The following is a 20,490-nucleotide window of genomic DNA, read 5'->3' as shown; positions in this document are numbered from 1 at the left end:
TATAACACTTGGATCTGATACCCGAATAGAAATGTACAGTAACAAAACCATCATTTTCACTGTGACAGTACAAGTTTTACAATAATTTACAGTAAGTTTTAGTGTTATGCTACAATACAAAAACAATAAACTTTAACGTTTTTACAGTAATTTTCAATGTAAACTGGACTTTTACAGTGAAAAAGGGGGGTGGTTATGTATCCTAACATTAAAAAAATCAATTTTTCTCCATACATTTTTTTCTCGAAAACAGTAAAATTTAATGTGAATCGGTTTTTTGCTAAACAGTGAAATTTATTGTTACATGAAATTTTATTGTAAATCTACTGTGAGAACTTGGCATCGAACAATGTTGAAACAGTTATAACTATAATTTTTATTGTTTTATGATTGTTTGTAGGGTTGTAAAATTCTATCCGGGTAGTGCAAAAATATTGCGATTTCGTTCAGTAGAACGGAAGCTATTCGCATCTAAAAACTGGGAAAATTTCTCAGCTGATTTTTAATTTTTAAAGCGGGAAGTATTCTACTTCCAAATATTGACGAGATTGAATAATGTAGCGCTTGACTAGGACGACACACGTGTGCAAACAAACAACCCGCTTCCGACGACAATGGATTCGGGAAACGTGTAGCATGTATAATAAAAGGGGTAGCAATCCTGATTCAGATCACAGCTGTCTCTCAGCCATGGCGAAAGCGTGCAAATTTCCCATATGATTTTCTTAGATGCCCTATATATTTCTTTTAACACACATACATTGACGTTTCGCAAGAGTTATGCATGTTCGTCAGGGGCATGAATGGCACTTTTTGAATGATTTGTCCATAAACAAGCTAGCTTTTTGGCTATCTATACTAATTAATAAATTCAAGTTTACTGTTTACTGTTTTTCACCATAAACTGGAGGTCAGCCTGTTAGCTTGTTCTTGACGGGTTGTCTTCAACCATGTTTTCGTTAACGTTGTTACATGTCGGATTGATTGCTGGGAGAAAGCCAATCGGAGTCGTGGATGTTTTACAAAGTTAAAATATGTAAAAACAAAAAATAATAAAACGAGTATTATTGGGAGTCCGTTCGAGCTCGAGCACGCTATTGCCATTACACGCGAAGATTTTTTTTTTCGTGGCACGAAAATATTTGCTTCCCTATCTACTGCTGCGTCTGGGAGATCATTTTTTCCCTCAAATTTCGCGCGGTCAGATCATGCTTCTCACTTCTTGCTATCGCAGGTCCCAAGTTTGATTCTGTTTACTTTGACACTTTGACAATTTCTCGCTGACGGGGCACTGGCTGTTGATTTGGAGGTACTGGGCACAGCTTTTACGGTTTGTAAGTTTTCATTATCAGGTGATCAGTGGCTTCTGACCATGCTTGTTGGAAGTGAGCCGTTTGATTACAGAACGTGCAGATGTCCTTAAACAATGCAAAACATTGCCTGTCTCATGTACCTTGTATTTTGTAGTGAAGATTCAGCTAGGAAGGAATTAGTCCACATAGCCGCATTCTCATCACAAAAGCACCATTTAAGTACAAATCATAATTCACGGGAATGAATATAAACGCTGCGTGGATGCCATCGTCTGTGACTGTTTCACAGCACGGGTGTGCATATAAACGTTGAGTGAGCTACACAAGCAGACTAGGCATACAAAAGGCAGTGTACGGTACGGACCACCTATGATTGAGTCACAACAGCGGTGTGAATATGAACGCTGCCCGGATGCCATTGTCTCTGTGATTGATACCGTAGCTGGCCGGTACTTTACGCGAGTATTATCAAAATCCTGAGAGAGGTCAACCACACGGGCGTTAATATAAACGCTGAGTGTATGCCATCGTCTGTGACTGATTGACAACACGGGCTACACAATTCACAATACAATGATTACACTTTTCATCATATCAATTTGAATGATTCTATATAGTAAGTACACGGTTACAGTTTGTGTAGTTCTACCACGATTTCGTTCATAAACACAAGGATCTCTATTCGAATGCTGTCACGTTCAACGACATGTAGTAGATCGTTATGGAGAATTATGTTATTGGCCTGGCCCACTCTGTTAAACATTATCAGTACGGAGTGCCTGATATGATGGAACTGCATAAAGGTGACCTCCGATGACCTTTTCCAGGTTGTCTGCTGAACATAACTTCAACTGATCTCTCTTCATGCATTCGCGCTTGCCACGATAGATCAAAACACTGGTCGCAGTGGAATATGCACCTAACAAAAAAAAGGCATTCACACTACATGTCCAGCCTACTTTAGTTTGTCGTATTTTATTAACTTTCTGATGTCGACATGTGCGTATACTTGGTACAGCTTGAGCTTGAACCATTTTCTACTGTACCGTCGATTATTGGACGCGTTTTTTTTCAAGCACACCGAGTGCTCGGTGTATAATCCGTCACAAATTTCACAACCATCGAAACGGTCTCAATAAACCATAAATACAACAAAATGTGGTTTTACCATGCCCAACACCATGAGCAACAGGGAGTATCAGCGCTTTGAACAGAGTAAGTTTTGTGCGTGTCTGTAGGCTACGGGACTGTTACTAACACAAACCTCGCAGCTAACATCGTTATCCATATATGAATCCGTGGACAAGCTCGTACCGTGCTGCATAGATTTTTTTTACTATAGAAGCTTTAACCTTAGGGTCATTTGCCTCTTTTCGGGTTAGAGAAAAATTTCTTACCCTATGTGCGGGGTTGGGAATCGAACCCAGGTGAGCTGCGTACAAGTCAATTGATTTATCAACTACGCTATGCCGGTTCCCTGCTTCATAGATTTCCAACACCATTTGGATTGCCTCTCTCTCTCTCTATCAGCTACCATTTATTTTGTCTTGTCCTAGGTTTTAGATATTCCGATTCTCGTAACCTCGTTTTTTAAAAGGCAAAAATGCCTCTTCCACAGCTCGGTGATCGACGCCATTAATTAGACTGATATCCGCGATGCGAATAAGTATATGGGATCTCGTGATGATGGTTTCGTTCCATTGCAGATCAGATTTTCGTTTCGCAACCTTCGATCGCTATGTGGAACAATCGATTGGAGAATGCATCGCCTAGATTCGAGCCATCTAACGTAACGATGAACGACCCGGAAGTCTGTCCTACTGCTTTGACGCTTGCTTTTTGCTCATCCAGCGTTTCACCGAATCGTACGGTATCTTGAAATCCACAAAACAAGTCCACAAGTTGCATTCCGGAAATGTGCTAAGGATTTGTCACAGGGAACACATATCTGCTTCGTCGTTGATCGTCTGTTACGAAATCCGCTTTGTCATTCACTGACAAAGAATCAGTTAACGGGTGTAGTTTGCTAAACAGAAGACGGGAGAGTACCATATTGGTGGCCATGGGGATCGTTATGTCGCGATTCTTATTACACTCGAATTTGTGACTTTTTATGTGGTAGAGGCGTGTGAGGCCATCCAACCATTTCTTGGGCATTTCTTTTTCTATTCAGATCATCTTGATCATGGTTTGTTTTCTACAACTTAGTGGGCATGCTCATTAGCATTCTTCACTCTCTAAGCACTAAGAACGGTTTTTGTTGTCAGGATAATAACTGATTCTTCCGTAGGAAATCTGCTGTTTATAAGAAACGAAACCAACTCGTTAAAGAATGAAACAAAACTCATCTTGAACCAGTAATTAATTTGATTTAAAAAAATGATCTTGGCGATTGGTACTTCATATTGATGTCTCTGCCTGAGAAACGCTAGGACTTTAATCGCATATTTTTTCAAAGATTTTTTAATCAGAACTGGAGAAGCTAAAAAATACATACAATTGTGTAACAAACGATACTTTATTGAGACGAAAAATTATTTGAATAAAATCCCATCTTCAACTCACCGTCACGCCAGAACAGCCCCCAAACAGTTATTTATCGAACGCATACATGTTGTTTATGCAGTGTAGACATCACCACACCACCCCTCCCCGATCCGGATCCGGATCCGTATGTTCTTCTGTTTGTATATCAACTATGGATGTGTTGCTGCTCCTGACAAATATTTTATCGTTTCCAGCTCACCTCATAAATCAAGCCGAAAATTGCCACATGAACATGACAGCTTACAAAGTGACTCCCCGGAATATAACCGACTAAAGGTGGACGCGACCGTTGGTTGCTAGCTAGCTGCCCGTAACGAGCAGTTTGGTCCAGCGAAGCGAGCTGCTCGGAATGTGGTCAGGTTGCATATCTGCACTGACTGCAGCTTCGATGGACGACGGACGAAACGGAAAATAGGTGAGGAAAGCAGTTATCAGTTAGTTGGCGGACACGTGTTATCGTTCCCATCGTCGACAGCTGCCGCCAGGCAGCTTGACCACGAGAAATGACAATTTGTCAAATTGTTGCTGCGTTGGCGGATGAGAAACAAAAAAAAATAACCTCAACTTTTGGGTGGAGAAAAAGTATCCACGTGTGACATTCACTGACAGAGCTCTAAAATAATCTAGTTAGCCGCGTTTTCGATCAACCCAACCCTTCGGAAGTGATTGTGTAACAGGGACTGACCGTGGGTCGCGCTTTTGATGGATCGTTGTTTACCGAAGTAGGCGAGTCGGCTCCGATGATAATACAAGAACAACAACAACAACAATGAAGGGAAACAGCGATTGCATAAACGCACATGGTTCCTTTCCGGTCACCGGCGACGGCGGCAACGCGTCTCGATTGTTGTTATTTGTTCGCTAGTGAAATAAATCAGCGTACTATCGTTTTAGTTCCGGAACAGCCAAACACAAATGGCCCTGCTGTCAACGGCGGCCGAGTAGCGCAAAAGCTGTGCGATGCCACAGAGCGCCTACAACACATCGATGTTGAAGCGGGGGATCCAAATTGGACCAATTCATTTGGCAGCAGCCGCGAGTCGGATTTGATATTTGCTCTTGTGCAAAGAGGAACACTCAAAAGTACGTATAAGGGACCTGTTCCAGAACATTAAACCAATTTCGGAACATATTTCATCGCGGTTGTGATTTATTTGCCGATCCGGTATAGGTTAACTTGTTTGCGCCGGGTATTTTTCACGGAAAGTTTTCTGCTTCATTTTGTATTCATTCGGGATGGCCGGGTTCTCCGAGATAGGAGCAGCTTGGTCGCGAATCGCGAACTGATCCCGGACAGAACAGTTATTTTCTGTTAACAGTGAAAGTTTCCATTACCATTAAATAAATTAATACGCAACGGGTCGAATTTTGGAATTTGACTTCGTTCATCGCTTCAAAAACAAAGACGTGGAATGAGGATGCGTGTGGGCGACTTTCGATCGAAAACGATGAAAAACGAGATCGGACCGGATCAACAAACAGATTACGTTCGCAGAGGGGTTAATATTGGACCCGACCGGGATCCGATGCTTATCGTTCGCGCCAAGTCACGCGGTTCCATTCGATATCATCGATTTACAGCCGTCGGTCTTTTGGGGTTCTTTAGTCCCGTCATTTATCCGCCCGCAGGTTAAATCGAACTTACGTAAGCAAATGGACAGACGCATAAATCAATAACCTTCACCTTCAGGATGGCAGCGGTTTTTTTACGAAACGTTTTCCCTGGACGATCCTAGCTAGCTCATGGCCAACCGTGATTCAAAGCGCAAAAATCTGTCTATGGTAGGTAGTGTGTATGGTAGTGATTGATATTCGATACCACGCCCGAAGGCCCGCCCGGGGTCGGGGCTCATTCTAGCACATCGAATCGCAGCGATGCCTACTCGGATTTGCACGGGCAAGCGAATCCGGCGGTTGCGGTTGCGGTTGATTCCACTGCAGAACATGATGGGGACGACGACGATGACGATGAACCAAACCAGTCAGTCAGTGTGTGACATCGTACATTCAATTCAGCTGACTGAGCAATTTCGTCGCCGCCGAACGTTTTTTTTTTGCATCAGAATGTTCCAGAGAGAGAAACGCTCATCATTAGAGTGGTGGTTGTTACGGTCGATTGGACATTGCAGTTTTTTTCTTCTTTCGATTGCGTCCATGTTTTATCTGAAATCCCGGGCCTTGGTACTCATCATCGACAGGTAAGAGGTTTTTTAACTCTTAACAATCTAAGTAGGCCTCTTCACTTCAAAAACAGCAGCCTTCCGATAGATAAACGGTTGCCATTTTGGAAAACGTTTGCTGCACTCAGCTTCCTGTTGACTGCCGCCTACTTGGATCGACGCCAATCGAGACGGAGCCTTTGTTAGGAGAGAGAGAGAGAAAAAAAATCGTAAACATTGTTGTCACTCTTGCGGCGTCACTATGGTTGAGGGCTTGAATATTCTGACACGAGCTGCGAGACAGATCTGCGAGGGTGGTTGTGTTGAAGTTGATTGTTACATTGTGTTGCATAGCAGAACTCGTCTGCATTCGTTTCCCTTATTTTCCACTTTTACAAAGCAAACGAAGAGATGCACTGTTGTTGTTGTTGTAATCCTTTGTCATCGTTTACGGTGCGATAAATAATGATGGATGCTTTTCAAATAGGATGGTTGAAAAGGTGTAAAACGCATCCCGGCGTCGGTTCCTCCGAAGATTGGCTGCATCCTATGAAAGAATGAATCAGATGAGAGAAGGTCAGTGAACGATTAAAGAGCAGCTCATGTTGTAAAAAAGGAAGAATTAGAAAGGGGGTGGGTGTAGCGTAGTTCGTAAATCGATTGCCTTGTACGCAGTGCACCTGGGTTCGAGTCCCGACCCCGCACATAGGGTTAGAAATTTTTCATAAGAGATTTTTCTAACCCGAAGAGGCGAATGACCTTAAGGTTAAAACCTCTATAATCGAAATAAAAAAGAAGAATTAGAAAAATCAAAATTTGCTGAAGTTCATGGCAAGAAACGTCATGAAGTGTCTGTTCAGGGGCTGTACGCTAAGAAAGTAAATTCAGCATTCTAGCATTCGAGTTAATCTTAAAAGTGTTGATTAGAACTTTGAAGAAAACTCTTCTTTAACCTTCAACTTGAATGCGCATAGTTATTTTTATCATTTTTGTGAACCTGCGCCAAGTTGATTTTTTTTTGATTTGACTAAAAACGTTTTAATCTTAGGATCATTCGTCTCTTTTTTTGGGTTAATATTTTTCAACTATCTGTAGGGTTGAGGAACGAATCTAGGTGACCTGTGTACGAGTTAAACGACTTACCAACTACTCTATGCACAAATTTATCAAACGTAGCTTGAGATGTAATGAAATTCTTTTTAACAACTCTGAAAATTGGCAGAAGAAATTAGAAATTCAAAATGAATCCAGTGGGTCAGGATGTCCATTTTTTGGAAAAATATTACGATTTTCGCTAGATCGTTATATAGATTATAGCGTCTTGGTGTCTTTGGAACAATTTTTGTACGCAAGCTCATCGAAATCGGCTTCTTTTCTTACAACAAGAAATATTTTCATGTAATCTGCGAAAAACAATTTTGCTCCACGCATTAGAACGAAAACAACATCATTCACGAACAATGAAAATAGTAGTGGACCTAGTGTACCACCTTGAGGAATGGTTAGAAAAGTATCAATGAGAGATATAGTTTTGAAATATTTCTGTTATGTGTTTCTGATCGGGAAGTAGCCTTAAGATCTGTGTAGACTGGGTCCACCTGGAGCCATTTTTTTCTGTGCAAACAAGCCGACAAGATTCTATCCAATCGATCGACCCGGGAAGATCTTAAACTGATAAGAGCTATTTTAATGTCGATTCGAAAATTTTTGGCTCGATTCCCTGTGAAGTGGTTTCCCGATAGTTCTCGGGGTTGCTTTTGTCGCCTTTCCTGTGTACCGGAATCATGACTGAATACTTTCAAGCATCTGGAAAGTTTTTCTGCTGGAATGACACATTAAAAAAAATGTAACAGTGGAGCTTCTAGTCGTGAAGGCACTCGAGAAATATCTGGCAAATGACGAACATTTATCCACAACCGTAGATACTTCTTCATTATTGAAAAATCCTAGACGGGTAACCTGTTTCCTTTCTTTTCGTATTAACGTAAAACTAGAAGAAAAATTAACAGGAGGCTTTAAAGAGTGTCAATAAAACTGTAGGTTGTGACGATTAAATCCACGATGTCAGAAAAAAATATTATTCCCGTAGTGGACTGTGTGTCCGTTCGGAAAAAAAAGGAGACACCTGGAGTTTATTGTTCCCGGAAGTGGTGGGTACTTTTTGTTGGAACTCAAATTTTCAAGTCCAACGGCACATTTTATCGGCTTTAAAACGGTACTTCCATTGGACTAATTACTTATAGTTTACCTTGGGACTCCTACAAGGCTGACGGACCTTGTCCAGAAGAAAACATTTAAGAAGAGAAGACCCGGAGAAGATCTTTCGAAACAAGTCTAATGGTGAGTCAGATTTTCACTGAATACAATTGCATGCAATCCAAAATCTTCCTCTGTTGAAATAAGGGATTCTTGAAGCAGCTAACCCCATACTTCAACAGGTCTTTACACGTCAAACCTAGTTCGGTGACAACTCCGTCTATTCCGACAGTGCCGGCGGGCACATAGACTCGATGGTTCAACGTAAAACGTTCGCAGCAAACAATCTGGTTTACCTGGTCGAGTTCATTCACTATAACATGTATCCTGTTTGCTCGGACACGCGTGTTATCCGGGCTACGGTCGAGTAGTTAGCAGTCATGTCCCAAGAAATTTCTGGAAAATTCGTTGATTTATTTACGGAGAGAAAGTACATCGTCCAAGATCCAGATCAGTTTAAAGGGTATGTTCAATGCGAGAATTATGGGAAACAGTTTTCAAATTATCAGCAGCTTCCATGACAATATCAGGAGGTCATCTATGCACGAGAGTAGCACGTTGTGCAAACGGAAATTGATCGTAAATTTAAGGTGAGTATGCAAATAAAAGAACAGCTACTTATCTTCGCTAGTGACGATTCCTTCTTTCCAGCGAGAACAATTGGCTCGATACAGAACACTGCGCACTCGGCGGCAAACAGAACGTACAATGGCACAAAGGTTGACTTACTATTACTGGAACTATATATCTCAAAGCTCAGCAAAAACATAACGATGTCCTCGGATCAGTGGCTCGGAAACGAAAGATGGAAAATTATAGAGAAAATTATATAAACATTGAAAACAGGTAGGTTGAATATGCACAGAGAAAACAAATAAGATAAAAAAAACTCGAGAAAACGAACATAAAAAATGAAATTGGAGGAAAAATAAAGGCAAAAGGAAAATGGAAAAGGAGAAAGTTCTACGCGCAGATCAGAGTTGACCGTTCGAATCAGTGCAACTTACTAGGTCCACCCCCGGTGACTATCGGAGTATATCGCGGCACAGCTGGGAGCTAAGAGGGCTCAAGTAAACCGAACCTAAATAGCTCACGGTGACGAGAGCTAAAAGGCTCATGAAAACGGAAATTTAGCGCTGTGGGAGTATCCGAATGGAGTTCGGACCTGGATGGTTCAAGTATGCAGAGGATCCAAACGATGTAATAAATGAAAAGAATGGCGGAATGCAGGAGGCAAGTCGGGAATCAGTTCATGGATCAAGCGAGGCTCCGAGTGAACTACGGAGAACTCGTGGGCAAAGGAAAGAAGTGCGATAAAACTTCGGAATGATTGGTAGTCCAATCAATGCAACAATTTGAAAGGAGCTTATGGGAGCGTCATATCGTACCGGAAAATAATAAGAAATGTAAAAACAAAGATTTAAATGAAATGATTAATGATAAACGCATACAGATAAAAATAAACGAAAAAAGAAAAAAAATGGGATGATGCCGAAAGCAAAAATGCAGAAGGTATTTGAAAATAGGATAAATGAAAACAAAATCTGGCAAGGAAAAACAATCACAGAAAAAGGAGAAAAAATAAGCAAAAATGTAAAACGTTAGCGGTAAAAATGAAATGAGTTATTAAGAAATGAAAAAATGAACTAACAGAGAGGATAAGAAAAATCGAATATGAAAAGAGGCCAAATTTGAAATACAGAAAGGAGAAACGAAGAAGTAATTAAAAATAAAAAGTATGGAATAAGAAAAGCAAAAAGGATGATTATAAAAGTGGGAATCTAAAGAATTTGGAGCAGAAATTGAATTAAATAAAGAAGAAGGGACAAGACCAAAACTTAACTAATATAGAAAAAAGACTGCAAAAAGAAAAAAATTAAAAATGTCATGCGAATATAGAGAAAAATGGTAATAGAAGAAATATTAAAAAGAAAAAAATTAAAACTGCTAGATAGAATAAGTAAAAATAAAACGTTAAATCTAAAAGGGAAAAAGACAGTTTAAAATGGTCACAAATCGAAGGAAATTGATAGTTATTCGCGTAACAGTCTGTGGATTGAAAGCTACTTTCTTGATATCCTCAAGAGCATTTTATTTTAAATGACTTAACACTAGGTCGACCGCGGCATTGATAGTCGAGCGACACGATACATTTGCGATACACGAGTACACAAAATTGGTAAGATTTGTACTAAAATTTTCCTCTTTCAAAATTTTCTTTTCAAAGGATGTCAAACCTTGTTCTCAATCTGATAATTAAATTTGCCAGTTCTTGCTTTGCTAAAGATAATATCAAAAAAATTTCAAATAACCGTTAGAGATTGCAATACGGAACAATTTATATCAGTTTATTAAATTAGTACAAAAAATATTGTATATTTTGTACTAAAAGTGACCAAATTTGCACAAAAATGTATCGTAAAATGTACCAAATTAGCAAAAATTGTACAATATTTGGCAACATTGGTGCCAGATGTTGTACTAAAATTGACGAAATGTTCAAACATTCGTACTTAAATTTGTCCCGAAATACTGACAATTTTTGTCAAAAAATAATTAGTTTTGCGCTAAGCTTTGTGCACAAAAATGTACTAAATTCACATTTATACCTACATTATTTCTGAATTTACTAATTTGTGAAATTTTAATTTAACACATTTCATAACTTAAATTACGTTATCAAATTAGTGTTGAAGTTCGTTTGTGAGTTTGTGTCAAGAATTGGGTAGTTTTGTTCTAAAATTTGCATTGAATATATCTTGAAATTTGTATTTTAAATACTATTACCAATTTTTCTCGAATTGATACTTAAATTTGCTCTCAAAATTTGTACTAAAATTTAAACAGTTCTTTAAAATTGATAATTTTATCAAAAAAATTTTAAATTATATTGTCCATTTTAGAGACTTTGCATTAGTTTGTAAAATTAGTACAAAAATTATACATTTAATACTGAAAGTGATCAAATCTGCGTAGAAATTTGTCTTAAAATGTGAAAAAATTATTAAAAATTGTACCAAATTAGTACAATTGTTTAAATTGGTTCCAGTTTTTGTGCTAAAATTGACGCAATGTTCAAACATTGATATTACGATTTGTCCCAAAAAGCAATCAATTTGTATCGAAAATTGGAGAATTTAGTGCTTAAATTTGCGCAAAAATTGTACTAAATTTAGGGATATTTGTACCAACATTAATCCTGAATTTTGTACTAAAGTTTACGATTTTGTGAAATTTTAATTGAACAGATTTTGTAACTAGTTTACTAGAAGTTACTCATTACATAACCTTGACAATTTTGGACTTTTTTGTTTTGGCCAAATTCGAACCAGATGTTGTAAAATTTGTACCAAACTTTACCAAATCGATAACGAATTAACCGAAGTGTGTAAATTTAAACCCGAAATTTGTACTAAAATTTGTATTTATGAAATATGTTCTAAAACGGTAAAATTTTTGAATATTTTTATAAATTTGGTGTCAAACTTCTTAAAAAAATGTTCTAAATTATGCACTAAAATGGATTTAATGTTCAAACATTAAAACTAAGATTTGTACCAAAAGGTCAACCATATTTACCAAAAATTAGTTAAATGTGTACTAAAGTTTGCATATTTCAAAATTGCTCTTCAAAGATGTATCAAAGCTTATTCTCAATCTGGTCATTAGATTTGTTCTAAATTTTGCACGAATATATCTAAACGTTGATATTCAGTTCTGTTGTTCAGTTCAGTTTGTAGGCAATGAAATTCGTTCTAAGCTTTGTACTAAAGTTTAAAAGGGTTGTTTTAAAATATGAAAATTATATCCAAAATTTGTGAAATATTCGCTGAATTTACAGCAAACTTTGAAGAATTTATATCAGTTAGTTAAATTAGTATAAAAAATATGGTATATTTTGTACTAAAAGTGATCAAATTTGCATAAAAATGTACCAAATTATTAATACCATATTTTGCGAAATTGGTGCCGGATATTGTACTCAAATTGGCGAAGCGCTCAAAATTCGAACTTAAGTTTGTCACGAAATGATGACAATTTTTGTCAAAAAATTGAATTATTTTGTACTAAACTATGCAGACAAAAATGTACTAAATTTAGTGTTTAGTTTGCTAATGTGCGAAATTTTAATTAAACACATTTCACAACTAGAGTAGAATGGGGTCAAATAGGTATCGGGGTACCATAGGGGTATAGGGCTTTATCTTTGCTATGTTATTGCAGAGGTCACTCATGTTGTGGTACGCGGTAGAAAACATCGTTAGCGACGGTCATTTCGGCTGTTACCGTGGATCGGTTGTAGTAGTTACGGTGTCGTTTCATTTTTCACGTGTTGTTCTGCGAAAACCCATTGCTGCTGAAAAAGAGAAACAGTTGAAAAAAACGAAAATTGATAAAAAAGAGAAGGAAAAAGAACCCAAACAAACTTCTATGAAGCGTAAATATGGTCGTCCCGCAGCTAAGCAACTACGTGAGCCGGAATGCACATCTTCTGTTCCACACTCTGGCGACGACGAGAACACACACACGTTCTTTCAACATTTCCCTACATGGTTTCATGATTTTTCACATCATTTGCCACTTCCTCAATTACTTACATGAATTACGTCAATGAACACCATTTATTATTTGTGTTATTAATTTTTAAAATATCTACAGTATTCATACTCTTTGAATAACTGCTGATTTTTTAGGCTTGTACATCGTTTCATTGAACCTCGAATAAAGTGACCTATCGGACCCCCAAATTTTAAAAACGTCGGATAATAGTATCTTCGCATTAATAGATGTAGATTGGAAAATAGTTAGCCAAACATAAAATCGATATTTTCGAAACATTGCCAGATGTATAACCGTTCCAACGAGTGCTTGATTGTCTAAATCAGTGCAAAAATACCATCGCACGAGCTCACCAAAGACTGATTGACCTGCTTGACCCCACTCTACTCTAGTATTAAATTTGGTTATCAAATTAGTGTTGAAATTTGCTCTGAACTTACTATCTAATCTCGAAATTTAGTACAAAATATTAAAAGGAATGTTTTGTACTAAACTGGGTAAATTTAAATCAGATGTAAAATTGTAGTAAAGTTTATACCACGATGATGTGTACCAAAATCGATAAAGAATTTGCCAAAAGATGTAAACATAGTACCGAAATTTGTACTAAAATTTGTACTAAAATGGTAGAATTTAAACCAAAAAAAGCATAAAATTTGTGGCAAACTTAGTTAAATTTAAAACAAAAAATGTGTACCAAAATGTTCAAACATTGACACTCAAATTGTACTAAAAATCGTACATTTATGCTAAAAGTTGATAAGATTTGTTCTAAAATATGCCTATTTTAAAGTTACTTTGCAAAACGGTATTAAAGCTTATTCTCAATCTGGCAACTAAATTTGTTCTGAATTTTGTACTAAATTTGCCTTTTTTTTGGGGCTGTGCCATCGTTAGAACTTAGTCTTCACTAACATTCTGTGTTCTGCTTCGCGTTACGTTTTTGTGTGTTTATACTCGTTTAAAAGGCTTGTTCTAAAATGTGAATTTTTTTATTAAGCATTTGTGTGTGTGTGTCAAAAAATGTACACGTTAATGAAAATGAGTTAAAATATCTGATTACAAATAGTGCTTGTCTAGGATAACTGATTCTGGTTTACCAAAAAATGTCTCTGCGATTATACTGAGTGGTTTCAAGCCTAAAGCCTCCAGATTGCATATTCTGTAGGCGCTAACGAAAATTGTTTTCCTAACGGATATAAATGAGATAAAGCAAAAAATAATTACTGGGAAAGAAAAAGAAAGAAGACAATAAACACAACGGTTGAAGTAATACAGTGAAGACCCGTTTTTATTAGCCCTTTGATGAATTTTAGGCTGATAAAACTTGGGACATTGACAAAATCGGGACATATATTTTTCTTTCTTTTTAAAAAACCGAAGCTCTTATTCTTCTTTGGTCCCTAGATATATCCTTTTCTAATTATTCTGTTTAAATTTTCCTAAAGTCTAAAAAATTAAAAAAAAAAATATGCTCAAGAATTCAACTTGATTCGTCTGCTAGAGCCCATCAAACTACCATCTATCAATTTTCATATAAGGCTGATAATATCGAGTCAAAAAGCTGATAAGATCGGGGGTAGACAAAATCGGACACTGATAAAATCGGGTCTTCACTGTACATCACTAGTCTTCTTTTGTTGTACTTTTATTAATTTGCTTTTCCAATCTCATGTTTGCAAAAATAATATCGGTCAATTTTTATGCTTCTACTTAATCCCTTCGTATATTTTTTATCTTTATTTGGTATGTAAGTATCTTTTCTTTTTTGCTTTACCTTAAATTTGATGCATACTAATACTCACTTATACAATTAATTGCATATTTTCTCATATCAACTCATAATTTCTCATTCCAAACATACAACCGCTCATGGCCTTCGCGATAACACAAACTCCCTAGAACTTGCCAACATTAAAACACATTGGTAATCAAGTGAACCTTTTTGGATTTGAAATTTACAAGCTGCAAAAATCTCTATTCATAGTACATTCAAAGTTATTGACCATTGTTTGTGAATGACCCCTTAAAAACTTGTTTTCAACGTAAGTTTTAAAATATCGCATATAAAGCTTCAACATGCTCCAGAAAGTTGTTCGTCTTGTCAAGATGCATGTCGTCCCAGAAAAGATCCTTGGTAATTTTTGATAAAATTCGCTAGTCTTAAAAATTCTAACTTTTCAACAGGCAAAAACGGATAAAATCCAACGATTTAGGCGTAATTAATAGGTTGCGTGGTGATTTTGACAAAAAAAAACTGTGCGTACACAGAAAATTAAAAATCATTTTGTTGGTTCGCACGGGATCCAAGTACACACGCGAATACGTGAATGGACACGATTATAACGTACAATCGCTCGAATTCTTCGCGATGATACACGCGATCGCGAAGTCTCTACGCCCACACATATCTGAACCGTACAATGAATATCACATTCAGAAGCGTGCAATTGGCCCATATCAGTGTTTCAGTGGGTGACATTTTCCGTCTCGTCTGTAATTGTAGTGAGTGATTCTGACGGGGAGCCCTTCCGACACCCTAGCTCTACAGCTCCAGTAGGACAACTCTCAACGAACTTTTTTTTTCTAATTCTGTCGAATGTTTCTTACTGATGCTATCAACTGACACATTTTGATAAAACTTTTCCTTCTTCTTTCCAGGTGATCAAATCATCGCCGACAGTGACTGGCAGCAGACGCCAGCGATAGCCGGCGATTCCGGGCCTTCCTTTACGGACACCCGTTCCAACGGTGGCAACAAGAACGGCGGTCCAAAGCGTAACCCCTGTTCCATCACCGGATGGTACAAGTCGACTAGCAGAAAAGATAGGAAAAACCGCTGTGCCGAAACTAGTCGGTCGGGTTCGTCGTCATTTTTGGCCGGAACCGTTGCAGCAACTGATCAGGTAAGTTTGAGGATTGATTTCCTTTTTCAAATGGTTCGTGGTTCGAGAATTAACATTTAGAATGTGGAATGGTAGTAATAAAAATTAGAGACACTAACAGTAACGGTGTGTAATAGCCTCAGGATTTAGGATCATAAAAAAGTTAGAATACGCCTTACTAACAAGAGATAGAATCAGTTGTTTACTTTATAAATTACAAATCGATTAGAGCAAGTAAAGGCGCTATAACTAGGCTGATATTAACCCTCTTAGCCAAGTCACTTCCAAAGATTTATCAAATTGAAACGGTCGGTATAGTTGTCCACGTTTCTTCCTTATTTAAGGTTTGAAATAGTTCGTTGAATGAATAATTCAATTGCCGTATAATTTTGAATACGCAGGCCTGGCCGCTTTAATGATTGTGTCACATATCATATGTACCACAAACATTAATACTGACAAGAAAAATTGTAGGCGTGCAGCTGAAATTTTCCAGGATCCCTACATGTATTGGCTGTGTATGTGTAGACTAGACTAGAAATTACAATTCCGTACTGGATTGCAACTAAAATCGAGTAAACATATTCTAATCCCGTAATTTTCCCTTTTTTCATCCCACAGGTCCTCCTCAAATTAGTCCAGCGTCTGGCGTCGCTCCGAAGCGGCGGAAGTAACACCAATAATTGTAAAAAGAACAGCAAAACTACCAAAAAGCAGACTCGAAGTGATAGCAATTCCTCGGCCACCACCACCACCACCAACAGCAGCAACAGTAACAGCATTGGTGGTGAAAACAAATGTGCCATTTCATCATCGCTACCACCACCAACCCGCCAGGACTCGGGTAGTGAAGTACCCAGCAAAAAGCTCCGCTGCCATCGGGACACCGCTTGCCATAGTGGCAATTATCATGCCCAGTTCGCTGCTCGGCTGGTGGAAGACGAATACGACAACGACGACGACGAACAGGCCAAGTCCAGTGGAAACGAAATTAAGTGCATAAGCTTTACCGATCTGATTTCAGACGACCATCACCAACGCCCCACATCGTCTCCGATTCCATTGGACCACCCGGGAAGTGATTGCGATTTAGTACCACCGGTCGCCGACGTTGGTCCGGGTTGTGATGATGAAGCCGATGACGACGACGACGACGAAGAGAATTTAATTAGGCCTACTGGGATTAATAGTGGTGGTGTGGTTCGTCGGTACGCTGAAAGTAGCAGCCACCTACGAGTCGCTGCTGCTGCTAGGATGGGATCCAATGTGTCCCGGCATCACGAGAAAGGATTGACGGGCCGGCGGGCACAATCAACTGGTAAGTTTTTCGGTCATTTTCGATTCGACCGGGTAGGCAGTGAGTGAGTGAGGGCTAATTTGGCTCGATGTTGGAAATTGGACTGCTCCCCTCGGAGCGATACTTTCAAAAGTTTTGACGTTTGAAATCTCAATGTTTGGACTAATTCAGTCAGTTGGTCCGTGTTGGGGAAAGTTTTTATCCTTCTGGGATATCTTGATTATGCGAAAATTGGGGAATTTTTCGACGATAGGGATGAGACAAACCAATAAAAAATCGAATCAAACTTTTTCGGTCAGTCAGCCAGTCAGCTCTGTGTGGGTGACGAGTCGAAGGGGAAAAGTTTTCCTATCCGGCTCGGCGCGTCCGATCACGGAACATGGTGTCGAATTGATGTAATTCAATTTTGTCGATTTCGTTCAAAAAAGGGAATGATTTTGATTCCAACTTACACCAGTGGATTGGGAGCCAAAAAAAAACCGGAAATTGCGAAACTGTAATTTAATTACATCGCTTAAGTTTGTTAGCGTGGAAACAGAAGCTAAACATCGCCCGCGATGCGATGGGTGGGTGAATGTTCGTACAAACTTTTTTCGAAGGGGGGTGGAGATGGTGATTCGGGGAATTCGATTCGGCTCACCTGTTTCCGATTATTTAAATTTCTGCAAATTTTGTTGGAAATTTAAACACGATGTGTTATAGTATCGTCAACTTATTTTCTCTGCGCGCATCGCCATTGGTGCTCCAGGTTTAAAGAGTTTAAAAAATAGGAATTCTTAAGTGAAGAGCTTGTTTCTAAAAACTATCCAACTAATTTAACATTTACAAATAACTAAGTAATCGGATTTCTTGCTTTCCGTTCATTCTATCTTCTTCTTTGTCAACTCCCTAATCTCTCTGTTTTCTTTTTCTTATCATCTCTGTCAAATTTGCTTTTCCTATTTGTGTTTTAGTATCATTTCTGTTTTTTTGTTGATATGTTTATCTTTTTTCGGTTTTCCTTTTTTGTATTTTTCACTAGCTTTTTCCGTTTTTTTCTTATTCAGTTTTGAAGTTCATATTTGTTTTATTTACGGTTTTTCTATCTCCAGTTTTCTTCTCTTTTTTCATTACTCTTAATATCCTGTATCTCCTTGTCCAGTATTTTTTTCTATCTTTCCTTTATTTTCTCATTTAGCCTTTTTTTTCAATTTATTTTTTTTATTTGTTTAGCTATATTGCTCTTTATTTATCCTTTGTTTTTTTCTAGTTTGTCGTTTTTTCGTTTAATTTTGTTTTTTATTAGTTTTTTGTTTAGTTTTGCTTTTTGTTACTTGTTTGTTGCTTTTTGTTACTTGTTTGTTTTGCGTTTTCTTTTTACCTCCTTTTTTCATCATTTTCCCTTGTTGTCTTTTTTAGTATTGCGCTTTCAAAATATCCATTTTCAATTTTCTATATTTCCATTTTTTTTTTATTTTTTTGATTTTTACTCGTATGCTATCGTATTTTTTCTTCTGTTTTTATTTTTTCCGACTATTTTCTTTAATGATTTTAAGTCTACACTTGTTTGATATTTTGGTCCAGCTCTAAATTTTATATTCACTTTTTCGTTCCTTTTTAGTCTTACGGTTTTTTCTATTTCTCTATGAAATTAATTTGTCATGTTTTCGCTCTCAATTTTATTATTTGTTTTACATGTACGCCGCTCCTATATATTGTCTTGTAATTTATCAATTTTCTTCACTTTAATTCCTTTTTTGCCCCTTTATGCTTTTTTCTGTTCATTTATTCTTCTACTTCTTTATTTTCTTCTATTCACAATTTTAAGCTTATTAACTTCCTTTTCGATTCTTCCTTATAATTTACCTTTTCTTGTATTTGTTTCATTTTTTATTTCTTTTGCTTTATCATTTTCTCTCTCTCACAGAAACGTTTTGTTCTCTTACTTGTAGTTAATATTTTTAATTTTTCATTAGCAACTATTCAACATTCGTTTTCATCTTTATCTTGTTTTCTTTTTCTTTCGTTTCACATTTTTTTTATTCTTATCTTCTCATTTTTCCTTTTTCCATTATAATCTGTTTACGCCTTTCTTATTTTTTTCTCTTTCGATTATTTTTAAATTTGTTTTCCTGTTATCCTTTCTTTTATTTTTATTTCATTTTTTTCTTTTTTTGTTTGCCTTTTTTAATTTTCTTTTTATTCTGTCGGTTTTTCGTCTGTATTTTTCTTTTCTTTTTTAACCGTGTTTTGTTTTTTCCTTGTTTTTCTTTTCCTTTTTCATACTACTTTTGCCCTTCGGTTTGTACTGTTTAGTTTGGCCTTTTTCTCTTTTCTCCTTCTATCTCCTTTTTTCTGGCTTCAATTAACCTTAGCTTAAATATTATTTTTATTCCTTTATTTCCTTATTCTCTCACTTTTTTAATTCTCCTTTTTCTATTTTATCTTTCCGTTTTGTTTTTTGATGTTTCTTCTGTTTATTTTTCCCCGTAGCTTTCATTAACTTCCTATTCACTTTTTGTACTTTCTCATTACCTTTTTTCTCCATTTTATATTCGTTTTCCCGTTCAACATTTTCGGATTTTACTTTATTTTTTTTTTTCATTGCTCTTACATGATTTTATTTTATTAGTTGTGTTTTTCTTCGTCTATATTTAGATATATTTTTTTAATGTTTGTGTACTATCTTCCGTGCTTATTTTTTTTTTTTTGGTTAATTCTTTGTCTTCTCTTTTTTATGTTTTTTTCATGCTCTTTTTTTATTTTCACACTTTTCATTTCCTGTATTAGTTTTTTTTCATTTTCTTCCTTATTTGGATTTCTCTTATCTCATTATTTATTTTTCTATTTCCTAATTCATTTTACTGTTATTTTTTTTTTTGCATTTTCCTACTAGTTTTCTTATAACATTTTTTCCATGTTCTTTGTTTTTCCATAAAACAAGGTCTTTTCCTTTTTCCAGGCATCTTGTTGGTTTTCGACTTTGCGTGTTACTCTTTTTGGTAATTATATATTTTCATTTGTTTTTATCTATTTTTTCATTCATATCTTGTTTTTTTTAAACTTTTGTTTGCCTGTTTTTTTTCTTTTAACTTATTTTTACGTTTTCTTTTTTTGAATGTTTCCCCTTTTTCTTTTTTCCTTGTTTTTCTCATATAACTTTAACACTTTCTATTTGTTTGTTTCGCATTTCTGTCTTTTTTAATTATGCCTTTTCTCATTTTATTTTTGTAATTTTTTTTTCCGTTTTTTATTTTATTCCATTTATTTGACTCATCGTAATATTACTTTTCTTTAATTCTCTTTTCTTTTTTTTCTGAACGTTGACTTTCCCTTTTACATTTAATATTTCTTCTACCGTGTAACCTTTTTGATTTATACTTCTGTCATCTCAATATATTTATTCTATTCCGCTTCGTCGGTTTTTATCCATTTTTTCGTGCTTCTTTTTACTTATAATTTTTCGCTTTTTTCTTTGTTTTTCACTGTTTTGT

General features: G+C 36.7%; 1 protein-coding gene across 2 annotated transcripts in view; it reads left to right on the top strand.

Moving 5' to 3' along the window:
- LOC131688988 (uncharacterized) overlaps positions 1-20,490 on the top strand; it is a 134,753-nt gene that overhangs the window by 53,332 nt on the left and 60,931 nt on the right. For both annotated transcript variants that reach the window (XM_058973701.1, XM_058973710.1), the window contains 2 exons: positions 15,497-15,741; positions 16,342-17,038. In XM_058973701.1, coding sequence (XP_058829684.1) covers positions 15,497-15,741; positions 16,342-17,038 — 942 coding nt within the window. The remainder of the gene's footprint in view (positions 1-15,496; positions 15,742-16,341; positions 17,039-20,490) is intronic.

The sequence above is a fragment of the Topomyia yanbarensis genome, chromosome 1, assembly GCF_030247195.1.
Source record: "Topomyia yanbarensis strain Yona2022 chromosome 1, ASM3024719v1, whole genome shotgun sequence".
Classification (NCBI taxonomy): domain Eukaryota; kingdom Metazoa; phylum Arthropoda; class Insecta; order Diptera; family Culicidae; genus Topomyia; species Topomyia yanbarensis.
The sequence above is the reverse complement of the archived record's forward strand: the minus strand, read 5'-3'. Positions and strand labels throughout refer to the sequence as shown.